Source organism: Kryptolebias marmoratus, linkage group LG9, assembly GCF_001649575.2.
Source record: "Kryptolebias marmoratus isolate JLee-2015 linkage group LG9, ASM164957v2, whole genome shotgun sequence".
In the NCBI taxonomy this organism is placed as follows: domain Eukaryota; kingdom Metazoa; phylum Chordata; class Actinopteri; order Cyprinodontiformes; family Rivulidae; genus Kryptolebias; species Kryptolebias marmoratus.
This window is the reverse complement of record NC_051438.1, coordinates 9,712,645-9,731,834: the sequence shown is the minus strand read 5'-3', so window position 1 is coordinate 9,731,834 and position 19,190 is coordinate 9,712,645. Positions and strand designations below refer to the sequence as shown.

At 41.7% G+C, this 19,190-nt stretch overlaps 1 protein-coding gene across 2 annotated transcripts in view; it reads left to right on the top strand.

Moving 5' to 3' along the window:
• The window catches only part of tenm1 (teneurin transmembrane protein 1), a 265,666-nt gene that overhangs the window by 15,948 nt on the left and 230,528 nt on the right, over positions 1–19,190 (top strand). For both annotated transcript variants that reach the window (XM_017419725.2, XM_025006695.2), the window contains exon 3: positions 5,738–6,076. In XM_017419725.2, coding sequence (XP_017275214.1) covers positions 5,738–6,076 — 339 coding nt within the window. The remainder of the gene's footprint in view (positions 1–5,737; positions 6,077–19,190) is intronic.

Here is a 19,190-nt window from a genome sequence, read left to right as displayed (position 1 = left end):
GCTGTTTACTTTTCCCTGATATTTCGGATATTTCCCCTTTCTCTCCACACACCCCCACCCTCTCCTAGCACTGCACCTGGCCGTGTTAGGAAAAAACGGCGTTAATAGATGGACTGATAGGCAGCCGCGTTTTCACATCTCGGGCAATTGTTTCACAGAGCGCCGGAGAGCTGGCCACAATAATTAGTTTTTTTTGTCAGCTCATTAAAATAATTAGCTGTATAAATTAATGGATTTACGCGTTTTAACATTCTGTTTACAAAAGCATAAATCTGTTACGGCGGAAAAAGTTTAAATTATTCAAAAGACGCCGCCGTAGAAGGATCTGATCGGTTGCGTATGTACAGAGATGACACCATCCAGATAACGTTTGACGCGCAATTCCTCACCCCAAAACCGATTAAATATTAATGTTTCGCTGATTTTTACTGGCATTAGCATTAATTATCATTTTAAATATTGGTGGCGAATCTGAACGTTTACGTCTCCTGTCTGAAATCCTCACCAACATGTCAGATGCTGTCCCCTAAAAATGACATGAATTTGCCGTGTTTTTCACTCGGAAACATGTTGAAAACGTCCCAGACTCACTAGGGAAACACAAGCAAAGACATGTGTTTGGCATGTTAATTTACCATAGTTTCCACATGTGAAGTTCAAGTGTTTTTTTTGTTTTTTTCTCTTTTTTGGAGGGAGTTGCCTGGTCAGGATCCAGTGTAGGCCTGAACATCTTTTCTAATATTGAGGCTAGGTGTTAAAAAGTCGGGCGTTATGTCGGATTTCTGGAAAACTGAGGTCGGAGAGGGGGAGGAACAACTAAAGACACTGTGTCTATAATTCAGAAAAGTCCAATTTTAACTCTTATTGCTGGAAACAGACTTCTGTTTTTGGCGCATTTTTGTTTGTGTCTAGTGGCTGCTTGGGGAGAAAGGAAATCTGCTTGGTTAGGTTTAGGAAAACATCACAGCTTCTGAAAAGATTCCTTCTGTATCTCATAGGTTTCCAATCCAACCTGAAGGCACCGTTTAGCTGCTGTCTTATGGCATGTACAGTATTTAAGGCATTAAATGTATAGATCATTCACAAACCCTGAAGCTAGATTATGGGTTTAAAAAGTGTGAAAATCTATAAATCCAGGTTCCATGTTATAGTAGAGGGAACAAACCAGTCGGACTGGTCAGAATCTTACCCTCACGTCTTTCCAAGTGAGTTGACAAACAACATTCATGTCTCAGTATAAAGTGTACCTGTCCTCCTGCTGTTCAGATTGAGTGAACTGTCAGTCAGCTCTGTATGATGGCCAATATTCTCAAAATTAAAATGAAAAAAAATAAAAACTTCCCTTTCAGTGGCAACACTGTGAGCATGGCTTGGCTAGCAGAGAAAAGACACTTGACCCTCTTTTTGTGGTAACGCTCTTTCGAAACAAACGTTCGACACGAGCTACAAGAGCGACTGTTTCTACCGGGGAAATAATCAACATGCTGCAGGCTCGCTATCGAGACTAATAACTAATTATTCAGCTAGCATAGGTTTGTCAGGCTCTCAGTGTTAATTTACAGTAAGGAAAACCAGAGAAAAGAACTATTATTTTTTAGGAAATGCACTTTTACTTTATATACAGGAACTACATTTAACTGGTATTGATGCTAAACTTCTGTTCCAGTCATCCGCCATTGTGTGCATCTATCAAAAAATCCTACCAGCTTTTAAAATCAATCTGCCAGCTATTGGATGTTTTAACAAATGGTGCTGCTTTCAAAGACAGCATGACAGTTCCCGTTCTTGTGTTTCTTTCCTTTCCTTTGGTTTGTCTGTGCATCAGCCTCAAAATGTTTAAACACAAAAAAATTTAAATATATTTTTAAATTGTAATGATAATACAGCAGTATGTGATATATTTTAACCACCAGTCAAAGTATTAGTACTAGTTTTGTGTTTGTTACTAACATCTTAAAGTCGTGTAACACATTTTAAATTTTTTTAATTTATCTTTAACTCTTCAATTCCATGAAACCGTAGAGATTTCACACTATGGTAGGAGTCAGAATCTCACCCTGCCTTGTGTAACTAGTTCATTTGCTAAAAGTTTGGTTTGGGAAGTTTGTTAATGGTTTACAAAGACACATCCAGTCTCCTATATATTTTTGTTTTAATTGCCTTTGTTTCCCAGGTTTTTCTGTGAGGTAAACATCACCCTATAAAAGGGAAAGTTTGTGAACTATAATATCTACCTTGTTGGAAATAGCTCTTTAAATGCCCTCAGTTTGGAGCGATGGAGTTGACTGACTGGACTGATGAGCTAATAATGAGCTAATAGCTAACTGGAACATGGCTAAGATCAAAACAGATCACTGTTGTAATCAAACACCTCCAGTCATAAACATTAACAGTGCTGTCGGTTTCATATTATGTGATCATTCTGGTAGAAAGATGATAAATTTCCTGCCAGCAGTGACCCAAACTGCAGCACAACTCTGCTGCTGTTTGTGCTTGGAAATAACCGTAGACTTTAATGTGAAAAAGGAAACTTGTAATGTCACACTGACTGTAATATAAAGGGTTAAAAATCAGTGGGTTTTTTTTTTTCCATGAACGGCTGTGAAATAGTTCTGATTGGAGTTGTTGAAAAAAGGCAGCAATCTGCTTTGGTCGTGACCCCACACGGACTAGCCGTTCATCAGAATTAAACTCTCTTTCTCCGAACCGAGGTCGTTCAAAGAGCTATCTGCAACAGGTGAGATATTAATTGTTCATACCTTTCCACAGAACTCTGCTCCCAAACAATCTGATCTGTTGCTTTGAACCTGATTTATTTCTAATGGGCAGGAGGTGGAAGCTGGGGGTTCGAAGACAAGTTTACTCTTTTTTTTCCTTGGGAGTTTATGTTCTCTGTAGTCCTCAACACGGCATAAATATCATTTTGTAGGTCAGGGCGTGATTTAAAGTGAAATAAAGCAAGGCGTTGTCAGCTTTAGGGTGCAACTGCAGAAACCACAACAACACAAGTGCAAAACTCAAGCTTTTAAATCAAAAGTCCTCAAAACCAGCGAGTGATATTACAGGCTTCCCAGCCCTTTGTTATTTACAATCCATGTTTCTTTTTAAGTCTTTCGAGTTTCAAATGATAGACTTTCAACCCAAATTCGTCGTTGTCGTCTTTGAGTGCGCTCTTGGGAGGTTAGAGCGTGCACGGACTTGCAGAGTGCACGCTATGGCCGCCCTTTCTAACTTAAGCTTATTTGCTCGGCAATTACAAGCTCCTTATTTATGGATTCTGGCATTTGTACAGTTGAAGGCACTGTTCAGAGAGCTAATCAAATTTAAGCCCTAATTAAGAATACATTAGTGTACCAAACAGTGAAATGCTATCTCTGAAGATGGATCTCGAGATCGTCTTAAGTGCAGGACATCTGTCTTTTTCACTTTACATTCAGGCTGCAAAACAGTGAAATTATGGACTGAATTGCCTCGGCAATTACTTTAAACAAATACTTGCGACACTCAGTGAAAGCAGTCCAATGTATAAATAGCTTTCTGCTGAAAGTGCCAGGAGCAGCTCGCAGTAATAGCATAAAACAGGTAGTTATTTAAACGAATGACTCCCACCCTCCCACCCCCCTCTAATCACCCTCTAAAAATCTTCCTACGTTATAAATATGCTTCGCTCCAAAAAAAAAAAAAAAAAAAAAAAAAAATGGCGACGGGGCTCTCGCAGCTCGCGGCCCACTCTTGTTTGTTGCTGCTGGGAAATAGCTTATTTGCTCCCGAAGTGCCCTCTTGCAGCCAATTTGAGCTTTACAGTGGTGTGCAGTGGCGACCAATCTTAGGTCAGTTTAATACCAGCAGAACAGTATGTGAGCTACAGTTGGTCTCGACCCCATCAAACACGCACAGCAGGACACATCGCTGGTCAATGGAGTGGTCAGCAGGACTGTAGCCTTTATTGAAACACTGCTGTTCATGTTCCGAGGGCCTGACCTAACACACATATTAACTGCACTAAGTGAGAATCACAGGAAGTCCTTCTTTCCCGAGTTCTCACTTGTGCCCATAAAGCTACTATACCTGTATAGATTTCAATTTAGGCATTGCTTTCCTCAAAATTACATCAGCTCCATCAGCTCCACTTATACATTCCAAACAGAAAAACCGAGGGAGTGAGAGGACGAAAATTTACTCAACTGCCTCTACAGGAGTAAAAAAAAAAAAAAAAAAAGGCAAGGCTCAATTGAATTGAATCGAATTGAAGTGTAACCAGAGGACTAACACAGTATATCTGATGTTCTCAGATAACAGGTTGATGCTTGGGATTGGAGGGCGTTCTAATACCTGAAAGTGTATGAGGCTCAATTTTTCCCTCAGTCTGAGTCAATATTAATAAGGTTTGATCTTTATCTGATCTCTTCACCCCACCAAGGAGAATATAGATGAGATCAGGGCTCTGTTTGAGCAGCGGTTCGATACATCTCAAGCTCAATAAGACACATCAGCGGCCGGAGGAGGATGTAGCTTCGCCTTGCAAATGGTTAAGAAAAATCGAGGGTGGCATTTTCATTTGGGTTTCTGCTGGAAAAAAAAACAAAAAACAAAGAACTTTTAATAAATGCTCGCTCGAATAACATCACGTGTTGATATGATTTAAGGAGGTGTTTAGCGGTTAGCTCGTGAATCCCTGTCTCTAACAAACACCTGGTCATGGTTTTGATATGAAATATAACCCCGGTTCTGAAAACGTTGGGAGGTTGTGTAAAATGTAAATAGAAACACGATGCAATGATTTACAAATCTCATGTACTTTTGTTTCATTTACAATGAAAGATAGTAAACAGATCAAAGGTTTAAGTTGAGAAATTGTACCAAATTAATTATGAATTAAGTCAGTAAGAGGACTGGATATAAAAAGATTGTTTAGGAGAGGCAGAAGATGGGCAGAGGTTCACTAGTCTGCAAAAAAAAAGTAAAAAAGCATCTAAAATTAGTGGAACACTTTCAGAATAATGTTCCTCAATGGAAAGTAGGAATGACTTTGGATTTTCCATCATCTATGGTTCATAATTTTTAAAGGTTTAAAGAATCTGGAGAAATCTCTGAGCTCAAAGGACAAAAAGCTGAAAATCATTCCTGGATCTACTGCATTTAAAACGGGTCTGATTCTGTTCTGGACATCACTGCATGGCGTCAGGAACACTTCCACAGATCATTGCCTGTAAACACAGTTCACTGACCCGTCCACAAATACTGGTTAAAGCTCTATCATGCAAACAAAAAACAAACATTTGAACAGCACCCAGAAGCGCCACCATCTCTGGGCCAAAGCTAAAAAAAAAAAGACCACCTGTCATGTTATCAGTGCACAGTTCAAAAGCCTGCCTCTCTGATGGTATGGGGGTGTATTAGTGCCTCTGACACATCTGGAATTGTACCATCAATGTAGAAAAGTATGTACGGGTGTTCGAACATACGCTCTTATCCAGATGTATTTTTCAGGGATTTTTTTTTTTTTTTTTACAAAGAAATTGCACAATTTCTTTGTTTCAGCTTTTGATGTTTGCTATGTTCCACTGTGAATAAAACATGGACTTGTGATTTAAAATTCATCCTGTTTTTTATTTACATTTTACACCATCTCCCAACTTTTTCGGAATTGCGATCGTACGAACCCGAAGGGTGTCAGAGGCGTTACGACTCTGACGTAAAGGCCTTCTCACTCTGCATGTCTCTCTCCTTCCTTTAGATTTAGACTTCTGTAAGAGCGGGCAGCTAAGGAGCCCAGACTACCACGTCCATCAGCAGCAGCAGCAGCAGCAGCAGCAGCAGCACCAGCATCAAGAAGAGGACGAAGAGGTGCTGTGCACTGGGCCGGCCGCCCACGGTCACAGTCGCGGCTATTCCCTCGGCGTGGGCTCCGACGTCGACACGGAGCTGGAGGTGGACCCCTCTCCCGCCCACGGCCTGCAGCACATGTGGATGCGCGGCCTGAAGTCGGAGCAGAGCTCGTGTCTCACAAGCCGCGCCAACTCTGCCCTTTCTCTGACTGACACCGAGCATGACAGGAAGTCCGAGCCGGACAACGGTAAGTGGGGGGGTGAGGAGAAAGAAAAAAAAATATCTTGCTTTGCTCACTCTTGACATGAAATCGTCTCTCCCTAAGAACGAGGCACACAAAGGTTCTTCTGTGTCATCCGTATTTTCCGATGTATTCCCCGCAGACTCTTTATGACGACGTGAAATTTCTTGCCAGTGAAAGCAAAGAAAAACAACATATGACATTACACCTTTTTCAAAGGTTTAAGCCCGAGCCCTGGGCAATTACACGATTGAAACAGTTTTTTTTTTCTTTTGGTAACCAGGTCTCATGCTTGAGTTCCTCACTCTTTGAAGGCTCTTTGATGTGACTTAATGCAGAAAATGTGCTATAGGTTATTTGCCGGGCTCACATTGGAGGCGATCTCATGGCTGACCGGGGAGGCCGTTTGAGGGAAGATGGCGGGGGCCGTCCACAGTACATTACTGGGAGTATCCATGAAAAAGCAGGGGGCAGGGTTCGGCGTAATGCTTTGAGGCGAAGGAATTGAAGGGGTCGCACGTCTACTACGGTGCTTGACTGGCTGCCTGAGGGCAACTGACAACCACCTCTGTGGGGAGACCGTGGAGCCTGGAAGGAGGAGGAGAGGCTGAGAGGCGGGGGGATGATGATACGGGGCCAAGCAGAGAAGAGTCTGGGATGGTGCCAGCTATCTGTCGTGCACTGCTGGGCTTGGCTCGGCTCCCTGCAGATGGAGAGTTAGTTAGAGGTGCACACAAACAAAAGCAGAGCTCTCCAGCCCGTCCCCAAGGGCGCTGTCTGTTTATGTGCCGCAAAAAAGGTGGAACAAATTCAGTGGCTAAGAAGATGGGTGATACAGGAGGAGAGAGAGGGAGAGGGAGGGGGGAGAAAGGGAGAATTAGAGATGGAAAGAATAAGAGGCAGGCAGAGCAAAAAAATGCAAATGAGAGAATAGAAATGGTAATGTAATGGTATAATTAGAAGGAGAATAAAAGGAAATGAGTGGTTGAGGTTAAAAGAGGTGAAGGAGAAGCTGGTTTCGAGTGGTGGGAGGTTGAGGGGGCCTGAGACTGGAGGAGTGACGGAACATGTGAGGAAAGGGTTTTAAAGGTGGGCCTGTTTGGGTTGCAACCAGGGGTGCTGTTTAACGACTGTCAGACCGGACGTGGAGTCGGCCTCAAAACAGGAAAAAATAACCAAAATCACAGGAGTCGAGAAGTGAGGCTGGGAAGGAAAGCGGGAGTGCTTGGAGGCAGCCTGACGTGGTAATCAATTTGTGACGGCTGCTGCGTGTGCGTGCGCGCAGAACTTATTACCATTTGAGACGAGGACCTCCGTCCTCGTCCGGGGTCAGAATGAAAATCCCAAAGACGGGGGAGAAAGGCAGGAGTGAAACAGAACGAGCAGAAGTGACAGAGGATTTAAACGTTTCAAAGCGCTCGGGGTTTTCTGCCACAGTGCACCAGGGAAGCTGGTTTATGCGTGGATTTCACGTGTCGTACGGCGCTCCGAGCTCTGACACATCCTCGACCTCTTTCTTTTACTCGCACCTCACCTTTGAAGGAATAAATTCGCCGTTTTTAAGTGCAGTTTCTGCATAAATGCTATGAGTGATTAAAACCGTACCCACACTCCTTCTTAGACTGGCGAAACAGAATCTACGTTCGACGGGACCAATGAGCTTCGAGTGGATCGCTGCTCCGATCGCAGTTCACGTGAATGCTGGTGTTTAAACTTTTACACCTTTGTCAATCCTGATTGACATGATTACTTTGGTGGAATTATTAAAAAATTCTCAACGCAAATGACTCCTGGATCAGGGGCGCCTTCAAAAAGTTTTCAAAGGGGTGTCCAGATCGGGGCCCCTGATGTTCTTGGGGTGTCTCAGCAAAACCAAAAGCCATAACTTAGTTTCAGTTTTGTTATGCTGTCGTCATACAACATATTATCTGTTTAATAAGACAGTTAAGGAATCTCCTTCTAATTCAGGCTTAGTTCAGTTTCTTAATTTTTTTCATTTTTTTCGGGCGATGTTACAAATTGGGAACCGCTCCTACTAAATTCACGTGTATAAAAATATATCCCACATGTAAGCTGCTTGTAGACGAACACAGAACTCAGCGCAAATACCTCGTAATGGGAAACCGACAGCCGGATAAAGGTTTATAAAATAGCATGCAAGAATACCCGAGTAATATTTGAGACTGGAGCTTATATAATATGGCAGCTATCTACTCTGATCTTGGCTGGACGAGCGAACTGAGGCAGTTCAAGGAAATACAGTCCACAGTGGGTGAGACATTACTGACGTCTAACTTTTACTCAGAAGCACACTTGAAAATGCTCCAAATATGTCTTTTTTCTTTCGTGGTTTGCTATCCTTTACTTGGCAACCTGTTTCCCCCTCTCCAGCTCCAGGAAGCCATTCATTTTCATCCCACTTCCTGTCCATCTCCCCACTGACACATGACCAGGTGTGTCCATGCGTGGCGTCCTCTAATAGGAAATGCATTATGGATGTCACATGTCTTTCCATCAGCACAACAAACTCTCCTCACACACCCTCCCGTTCTCTGCGATAATGAAAGTTAGTGCTGCTGGGGGGGGGGGAACCAAGCATCCCTGCCAAAATGAAAGTGCATTTTAAGTTAGGCCGACCTTGCTCTCCTTTTGTCTTCAGAGCTCGGCCCCCCCTCCCAAACCTATTAATGATGTCAGCTTCAAACTGGCAGGAATCCTTTTGTTCCTCGTCTGATTGAAGCTGACAAGTCAATTTAGCCGCTCTGTGTGTGTTTGCGTGTGCGCTTAGAGGTGTGGAAGTGAGTGGGGCTGGGGGGGGGGAAGGAGAAAGAGGAGGAGGAAATAGACAGAGGGCACGACAGATTAGGACCGAGTGATTCTGTTTGGGCCACGTTTGAGCAGCGTCTGTCTGCTGTCTGCACGCTAGGTGTTGGGTGCGGCGGGGGTGTGTGTGTCCAGCCGCGAAGCCTCCCCTCGAGGAAGGCCGTAGGAGTCGGCGAGCGGCGGACGCACCTGCTGACAAACCCAGGCAAACATCAACAGCCCGAGCTGATGACTGTGGGGGAGCGGCAGAGGAGGCTGGCAGAAGAAAGATAAAGTGCAGTTCAGCCAGAGTTTACCGCTGACAGCCGTGCGGGTGAAACGCGCTACATGGTCGAAAGCAGGAAAGTGAGGTTTATTAAACATGCCATCAGCTGCAAACAGTCGCTGAACTTCTGGCTTGCTTGCATCACTCAGTGAATTTAAAGTGTACAAGTTGCAGGCGATGATTTTCTTTCCAAAGTGTTTTATTTTCTTTTTTTGGAAAGTGGGGAGGACTCTCTGGAAACTTGGGAAAATGTGGACGAGGAAGGGATCAGATCAGAAAGTCTGGAAGGAAAAGCTGACATTAGAAGAAATGAAAAAAACAAAAGCACAAACAGCATCTTCATCTCTCAAAGGTCAAACATCTAGTTACCAGCTGATTACGGACTAATTATCCGGTGCTGAGGGACGGGACAACAAGAGCAGAATAAAAAAAAACTTAGTTTAGGGTCATGGTTCAGTAGAGGCTTGGTAGAAGAGAAAAAAATAAAACCAAATGCTCCTTTTTGTTTTTCCTTCTCCTTTAACCCTACAGAAGCAGAGAAACAAACCAGACCTGCTTAGTGGGGAGGCTCTAAGGCAACATGTTTCAACTAGTGTTTAAAAGTGCTCAACTGGCAATTTAAAAAAGAAAAAAAAAAGACATTCTACTGTCTTATTCATCTTAAACCAGAAGGAGTCTCACTTTTGTCAAGAAAATAAAAGCAATGTATGTAAAAAAAGGCTGATTGCTTAGCCCGGACCCTGATGTGTGTTCAGTACACCCCCACCCACACACACACACACACACAAGAATTTAATACCTTTGAATGATTTAGTGAATTTGAGTGCTATTTCCAAAGAGACCAAAAACCAAGCCTTAGGTCCTGTGATGGACCGGCAGCCTCTCCGGGGGTGTATTTCATCTCTGACACCTAAACAACTAAAATCCCCCCCACCCCCACCCCCGCCCACACACACACACACACACACACACACACACACACACCCAAAGACCCTGAAAAAAGGCAAAGCAGGCTTGTGAATTGATCAAATGGGTTCTGGAGCAGCTCTTAGTCTGGGTATGAATTGGATCAGCATTTTAGGGTGAGTGCCACATTACTGGAGAAGGTCAGCATCAGTGAGAGCTGTTTTAGGCTGCATAAAGAAAAACTAACAGCACTGGTGTATTTTCATTTGGGGAAACTTAGATACCTTGGTGTAGGTACTTACTGAGGCACTGAACGCTGATCTTTAAGCCTTGGGTGTGTCCAGTGTTTTCAGCTCATTTTAGTTTATTATAAAGGCGCTTCACGTGATCGGGGCCTCTGTGCTGTTCACAGATCAGACTTTTTGTTTGTGAGACGTCTTGTTTAATAGCAAAGAGCCACAGACTTGGAAGTATAGCAAACCCAAGAGAAATATAATACAAACAGCTGCTGACTAAGGTATTCGGAGTTCTCTAAGACAGCATTATTTCTAAATAATAAAAAAAAAAAAGTGTCATTCCGAAAGATATTTTAAATTCCCTTTCCTCTCTGTTCTTCACCAGGATTACCAACTTCCAAAAGAGCTGAAATCAGGTTTTGTATAGTTAGAGAATAACACCCAAACAATGACAGCAACAACAACAATGACAAAGAACACCTCAGCAAATTATTTGGATGGATAACACACCAGGCTGCTGATAAAATACAAAACACAGAGTATATAACAATGAATTTGGATTTAAAAAACAAAAAAACAAAACGAGGAAGTGGATCCATTGGATTGGACTTTTTCAAGCTGTAAAATAAAGGCCACGCCCACTCTAATCCAGATATTAAAAATAAAACAAAACGCAGATATTTTCGGCTTTGTTTACACCTCTCATCCACTCCAGTGGAAACGTTTTAAAAACTCTGAATCTCGAAACTCAATCGATGGACAGAAGGTACGAAACTTTTTAAAGCGATGATAAAGCAGCCTACTATGCACGTGGCCTATAAACCGAGACAGGTTTTTTTTTTTTTTTTTGCGTCTGTCTCGCTTTCTCTTAATTCTGTCACCGTTAAACTTTGACCGCGTCCTGAAGAATTCATAACTGAGGGGAAATTGTAAACATTATCACTACCAAGAAAAGGACAGAAAAACGAGTTTTGGAAGACCCTTCAGCAAGGCCAAAATCAATCTTTTTTTTATTTCTATTTTATTTTTCTGTATTTTATAAAGTAAATATAGATGTTCTCACCACCTATTGGCAATTCCTTGTTTTTGTTAGTATATGAGAAAAACACCCCGTCCACTGGAAAGCACTGTTTATTTGGAATAGTGTGGAGAGAGCCAAGATGTCTGAGACGTCTGATCAGTTCCCTTAGGATGGCTGCCAAGTAAAAGTTTCTTAAATTTCCCTGTTTGTGTGACACTTCACCTGCCTGAAGTGTGGAGACCTGAGATTTATATCTGACTAATCACATATAAGTGAAGAGGATAAGCACAAACCTCTGCCAGGGCTGTGGGGGCATAAAAAAAATTGTAGCGTGATCCGGATCACCACCAAAATCTAATCAATTATTTCTTGTGACAACCCCAATGTAGTCAGAAACTGTTTGTTGGTTTGTAAGTAATCTTGGGAACAGATGAACAAACCAACGCTACAGAAACCATAACCTCGTTGGCGGAGGAAAGAAAGAAGTGGTCGTAATGGAGGTCGTTGTGGCTGAATTTACACAGCAGCTCTGTGGAAAAACAGAAGTTGTAATTTTGTGTCCATTTCAATTTGTCATCTGCGAATGTAGAGCAAAGAGGCAAATGTTAGGGAAAGAGGCGAGTATAATGTTGGTGCGTAAATGTCACAGGAGGCCTGGTGTGCAGAGTTGTTTTGCGTGGAAAGACTTTAACCTACTGTGAAGTACACAAATCTTTAAACAATTTGCTTCTCAGTGGTTCAAACTTTTTTTTTTCTGTTTCTTAGAAACTTTTAAAGGGGTCTTAAGCAGTTGTTTTTTATGCCTCCCACTTAAAGTCATGACCCTGTGTGCATACGTTGCTTAACACTAACCTATGTGTCTTTTAATGTACATTTATTATCTGTGTTTCATTTGTGGTTGAAGGAGCTGCAGTGATTTGACAAATCGGGCTCTGTACAGCTCTGGAAGGGGTCCATACCTATGTTGCCCAGTACCTATGTTCTCCTGAGGTTAATAATGAAGGTCATGAAAGATACTTGGCTCCCTCTTTAAATTTCTTTGATTACAAATGAAAAAAAATACTGAATTACAGTGCAAGTATTGTATCATTGAACCAAACCGGTGGACATAGGTACTGGGGAACAATAGGGGTAGCGGGGGAACATAGGCACTGAAGAACATTGGGGATCCAAAGAACATAGGTACTGGGAAACATAGGTGATCTGGGAACATTAGGGGGTACCAGGGAACATAGAGATCTGGGGAACATAGACATCCAGGGAACATAGAGATCCAGGGAACACAGGGATGACAGCCTTTGGAAGTTTTTTTTTAAAATCTGAGACGTTCTTCTGCCGTTGCTCCTCTTATCCACACACAAACAGCACGTTTTGGTGAAAGTGATTTGGGGAGATTTAAAACATAAAGACAACACTTTCCAAAGTGGAGATTCTGTAAAGCTTTTGTTTTTAGCTGAAGTACGGACTTTGTGATAAAACTCTGTGGGATTAAGATATCGATCTTTTGGGAAACAATGACGTAGCAGCCTGTTTTGCGTATGCCTACTATCACTTTATGTCCTACACACAAAAATACCAATGAAGCGTTTTTTTTCTACATCTTTGTCACCATTAAACTTTGATCGTGTGCTAAAATAGCGAATAACCGAGAATAATATGTTTATGGTATCAAAAGAAGAAGAGTTTTTGTAATCTTTAGCCAGCTGCGAATGTTTTCGCCACCTAGTGGCGTGGCATGGGCATTTCAGCATTTGCGTTAGAATCGTTTGGACCAAATTTTCGTTATAAAAACAGTACAAAGGAAATCTGCCTTAAACTAAATAGTCAGACTAGTGTACAAGGGCTCGGTGGATCCTAAGCTTGCCTCTTTTCAACATATATTTTTTTAAAGATGGTGCTGAAGGAGAATGCTCCAGCACATTTAAAGAAGTACGGCTGCTGTGAAGGATTAATGAGGAGTGGGCCCAAACAGAGCCCGGCAGAGACACCAGAGACAGGTAGAAATTCCAGTTTAATGAAGAAGGCTGAGGTCGTACATGGGCACGTTGTGTTGGAGCAACAGCGGCAGACGGGGAGAAGGCAGACAGCACGAACTAGAAACAAAAAATGCAAAAATACCTCAGGCATGACAAGCATATAGAGAGGGGAAAAAGAAAAAAAAAAACGAACCAGGGAATAGTTAAACAGAAGGAATAAGAAAAACACAACGGAGGAACTAGTAAACACGAGGATGTAGAAGGGGAGCGATCGCTGATTGAACATAGACAACCTGCAAAACTGAAGGGAAAACTAAACACAGACGGGAAGTAAATAAAGCAGATGCGAGCAGGAACAAGCAAAGTACGAATTAAAATAATAATTTAAAAAAAGAAGCTCCTGAACGTATCCCAAAACCATGACAACCCCCACGAGGAGGAGCTCTTTTGGTGTAGGAAATTATTTCCTCGCATCCTAATTTAGACATTTTTCTCCTGCAGAGAGAAACAGAATTCAGGCTAAGGAGCGCAAACCCCCTCGGGGACAATTCTGCGTCAACCTTATGTATTTTTTATAAAAAGAAAAGATTCTCTCCTTTTTTTTTCTTTTTTTTTTTTGTTTTATTTTGTTTCAAATTTTCCTTTTTGGAGCAATATTACAGCAGGAGACAAAAGCTCTGCAACGAATGAAACCTGCTGGTTATCAAAGAAGCTGAAAGTAAAGAGATGTTTTTCTTTTCTTTTCTCTCTCTCTCTCTTTTTTTCTGCCTAGCATGAAAAAGCAGGTGTGCAAAAATAAAAAGCCTCGCGAGCCCCGTTACACGCCGGCGGCTTAAAGGAACAGTTCAGATTTTAAGTGGGGTTCTGTGGAAAGGCGGTGAACAGGTAATATCTGTCACAGACGGCTCTTTGAACAGCCTCGGTTTGGAGAAATAGAGTTTATTTCTGACATGATTGACAAGGTAATGGCTGGTCAGAGAGGGGGACCAGCTAGATTGCAGCCATCTTCAAACTTCAATCTTAAAAATTTCACAGGGGTTCATGCCAACGCTTCATAAATCTTCCCGTTTCACCCAGTTTCTTTTTATACACAGTTATTTTGGCAGAAATATTGTGACTTTCATGCAGGAAGTGCCCCAGGTTGCATTGGAAGGGCTACAGCTAGCTGCTGACGCTAGACTGAGTTTTATGCAAATGATTAATGTGAAGCTAACAGCAGTGTAAAGGTTTATAAGCTTTATAAGTTAGTGTTTACACAAATCTATCCATCCGTTTAATATATTCGGAGCTGGAGCTGGCACCTATCTCCAGCGGTTGGGGTACACCATGGACATGTATTCGGTCCATCCCAGAGCAACATAGAATTTTAAATTTTTTTGTTGTTTTTTTGTTTTGTTTGTTTGATTTTTTTGGGTGGCCTGTAGGAGAAAACAGGAGTACCTGGAGAAAATGTGCAAAGACCCAGCTGAGACGAGAACTGATCGAAACCTTTCCACAGAACCCGGCTCCCTGAAACGCCGATTTATCGCTGTGAATTTTAAACAGAAACAGAACCGTCACAAGTCGTGTTTTCAGATCACACTGAGCTGTGGTTTAATCATCTCATGATCAACATCAGTCCCCCCCTTCGGACCATTAGGGTCTGTAAAACACAGGGTTTGTAAAAGAGAGAAAAAAGCATAAATAATATCAGTCATTTTAATGAATTCTGTGTGAAATCTTCAGCAACAGTAGCTGTTACAACAAATGTTGGTTTTTTTTTCCTTTTTTAATAGGACGCTAATTATTTGACTACTCCATCATTAGCTTAATAATCTAATTTCTTTTAGCTTGTCTTTATTTGCTTTTCTTCCGAGATTGACACTTTGGCATGTGTTAGACAGCCTGCTGGTTTTACATCAGTGCACTTTTCATCACCGTCCTTCTGGCAGGAAGGCAGCGAGCAACACAAGTCAGTCCAGAGGAAGGCTCTGTTGCTCATTAGACTGATACAGTTCTGCGCGAAAATGCAAATATCTGTGTAATTACCACGGCCTGAGTAAAGCACTTGATACTGATTGGCTGCAGGACATCGTTTTTTTTTTTGTTTTGTTTTTTTACAAGAACTTGACAACTTCTTTATGAATGTCTGATCACAGAGCTAAATTAATACACTAGAAAGATTCGAGTGTTCCATTTCCGGCAAACACTGGAGATAATGGTTGGAAAGAAAATGGGTTTTCAAATTGCCTCAAACATTTACAGTCCCCTAGTTAGCATTCAAGCCTTATGAACGCAGCGGCGCCGGGAAATATTGTTCAATTTGGATTTAATTTGAATGCATCAAGGCAGGTCGGCCCACATCTGTTGACCTGACAGGGCAGCGACACTGTAAACAAACAAACAAACAAACGCCAAGCTGGAACTGAATTAAGACGAAACGGTTTAAATTTAAAAATAATAAAAATAAAAATAAAAAAATCATGTTCAAACTAATCGTTTTATTCTTTGCTTCGGGGGCCTGATTCATTTCCCAACATTTTCACTCCCTAAGTTAATATAAAACTCTCATCATGTGATCTTAGGAACATAAAAATAAGACATAACAGCAAAGCACGTTCCCTTTTTTCTTTTTCATTTTCTTCATGCATGAGTTTATTTACACTCGACAGCTTGTGGATCTCGAAATCAATTTGAGTACCCTCGTTTTTCCAAGAAAAATTTTCCCATCCAAGAAGTAATTTTCTTTGTTCTTGTGGATAACATGCATTTGTCAGCAGAGAAAGTGGCCAAGATGGATCGAGAAACTTGCCAGCAACCTACAAGTTTTTTGTTTTTTTTTTGCTTCTCCAGTCGTGTTTTCCTTAAGAATGTTCTTACTCTTTTATATATTTATAAACTGCAAATTGAAATCCGTCGGAACATGCGCTGTTGGTCACGCAAACAAGTTATCTGATACCACAGAATGCCTGTTTGGGAATCGATCAAGTTATCTAAAAATGGTTCGCAAATAATCTGATTAGATAACAGAGGAAAGATAACAGTCTATGCCTTCAAATTGGTTTTTTTTATCCCTTGGAATTCAGATTGTTAGTGAACTTTCTTTTTTTTACAAAATGCTTATTAAATCAAAGCTAAATATGTCAGAATGTAGTGTAGAGCGCTTTGGGGTCCTTGGACTAGATAAAGCAGCGCTATATCAGGGCAAACCATTTACCGTAAGTTGACTCAGAGTAGGAAACACGCTACCAGATCTGTGCTGGTGTCCAGGTTTAAGATATACCACGGTGTTCAAAAAGCCCCGAGCCGAAACATCTAAACTTGTCTTCCTTACGGTTCCTGTGGTTTGAGCTCTTTTTGACCAGATGCCAGACTCGGGGCTGGTTTTCTCCGGTCACGCGACGTGCCAGCTCGTGACCAGGGTTGCCAGATCCCTGGAACCAGGTGAACGAAAACAAGCCCGGAAGAAGCGACCCACCCATTGCAGTTGCATCCAAAGCTCCATTATTAGCTAGCTTCAACATGTATATGGACACTTTCACATTTAGCTCAAATTGTGAAGCTACTCAAACCATAACTGCCCTTGAGCGTGAATTTATTACTATTTGTACCGCTGAGCTATTAGTTTATATTGTCTGGGGATGTGTCCTACCTATGTTGTAAATGTTATATCTCAATAAAGCATTAAATAACACCGCCCCAGTGGAGAGGCTACTTAATTTATACATTTCAAGTAATTTATTAAGCATTACGTGATAAATCATTTTAGAGTACACTGTTGCTTGTTCTGACAACACCCACTTGTACCGTAAATTGGTTCCGTGTGGCTGTGTTACATCGAAGCCTAAAATAAAAGACTTGCTTGTTTGCTGTTGCTTTTAACTTAATTGGCTTTAAAATGGTTTAATGCCGCTTTTAATAGTTGTCTTTCGAACTATTTAAAAGTTTGTATTTGTGAGTGTGTGTGTGTCCCTTTCCTGTTAATTTTGTCTATATTTGTAAAGCACTTTGGTACGAAATGCTAAACATGGCAACTTTTGTATTATGGAAATCGTAAAGAATTGTCCCGGTGTTAACGTCGTTTGTTTTGCCGCTTCTCAAGTTGATAAAAAATACAGTTCAGATACAGTTAGCAAAACATTATTTGTTAGTTGGCCAACATTGTCAAAAAAAAAGGATGTAGCATTAACCAGTGGGAGAGATAAAACTAAATGTATATAAATTTGGAGTATTTAAAACGTTGTGACATAAAGCTGTCAAACTACCAATGGAGCTCCGTTTTTTTGTTTTTTTTTTCAGGTCCGTCACGAAAACCGGGAAGCTTTCGCTAACAACGATATGCTTCAATAATTTGCCAAAACGGCAGATTATTTTAAAGTTTGTTCATTTTATTAATTTGAAGACGAACAAACCGACACACGTGTTTTTGATGTTTGGTTGCCGTGGGTTTACGAATCTGATCGGAGGAACGCGGTTCGTTTGTGTTTTGGTCATTCATCGAGTTGTAAATCTTTGCTGCTAAAAACCAAATAAAACCTGTTTTTTTTAGAACTAATCCAATTCATAGACTCAGGGTAATCTGAGACACTCCCTAACGTGATCCGGTACACTTGAGTCGGTACAGCTACCACCTTGAATTAGATCACATGCTCCATTTTTATTGTAGTACTTTATTTTATATTTGTTAAAATTGTGTTTTAATATGGTAATACTATGAAACTGACATTTGTGCTCAAGGTTATCTTACTGACACCGCTCCAAACTTACCAACAATAAATAACGTTAGTGGCTTTGATTAGATTGCTGCCATTACACCTTCGAATAAAGTCATTTGTGATATTTTTTTTTTCACAGTCTGCCTGTTGCCCTTGCCTTAAAATAAGACGAGCATGAATGTTACCTTAAACATAAACGTTACATGGTGGCTATAAACTAGATCGTTCCGAGGCCTAAGGGAACGGCGCAATGTCACAGTGGACCCCTCGTATCCTTTGTAAACACGGTCCATTGTTCTTTTAATGATGTTCCAAAGTTGTTGTTTTTTTATTTTCCCCCCGTCAAGTTTGCTCAAGTCGTGTTGAAGTAAGAACCGCAGGAGGGTTAGCGAGGTTAGCGTGGAGACAAAGGCTAAGAGAGCTGATAGCGGTCGTACGTTTTAATGAGCGAGCGCGCGGCTCAGAGGGAGACAAAGCGATGGCAACGAAGGGAGAGAGGCTCGTCTGCAAGTCGAGGCATGGCACAGGCGCGACGGCGAGTCCTCATTAGAGCTCCGAAACAAAGTGCTCGTCAATCAGGGCTCCTTCAGCGAGCGGTTACTGTACGTTTCGCACCGGGTTTCCAAGATCGCTTGGGTGTTGTGACGGAGCCACGCCAAAACTGCAACAGGTTTTACACGGAATCAGATTTCAGATGGGAATCTAAGCTTGGAAGATTTTTTTTTTTTTTTTTTTTTAAAACCCTGATGCAATTCTGACACTTATTTGGTAATCTCACCTTTAAATTAGGTAGTGAGGGGATTACAATTGTTTCATGTAAGCTCTCTTATCCAGGAGACTTAGATAGGAGCGTTTAAACAATGTGAAGGGAAATGGATTTCGTGCGTGTGTGTGTGTGTTTTTTTGTTTTTTTTTTTCCTTTCCCCGAGATGTTGCAAGACACAAATCTCCTTTTGGCAGCTCGGCAGCCGCGATAACCCCGGTGGATTCAGGGGGAAATAAAAACGACAATGCCCCTTCGATATAAAGACATCTGCAAATGTGCCAACGCAGCAACACACATGGACATGCGAAGGCAAACGCGTCGCCGCCACCGACCACCGTCTACTCTAACATCCCTGGTGTGTTTGTCTTTGCACGCAAACTCAGGTCTAAGTGTCCACATCAGGCAAACAGCGGCGCACTCCGGCCCCCCCCCC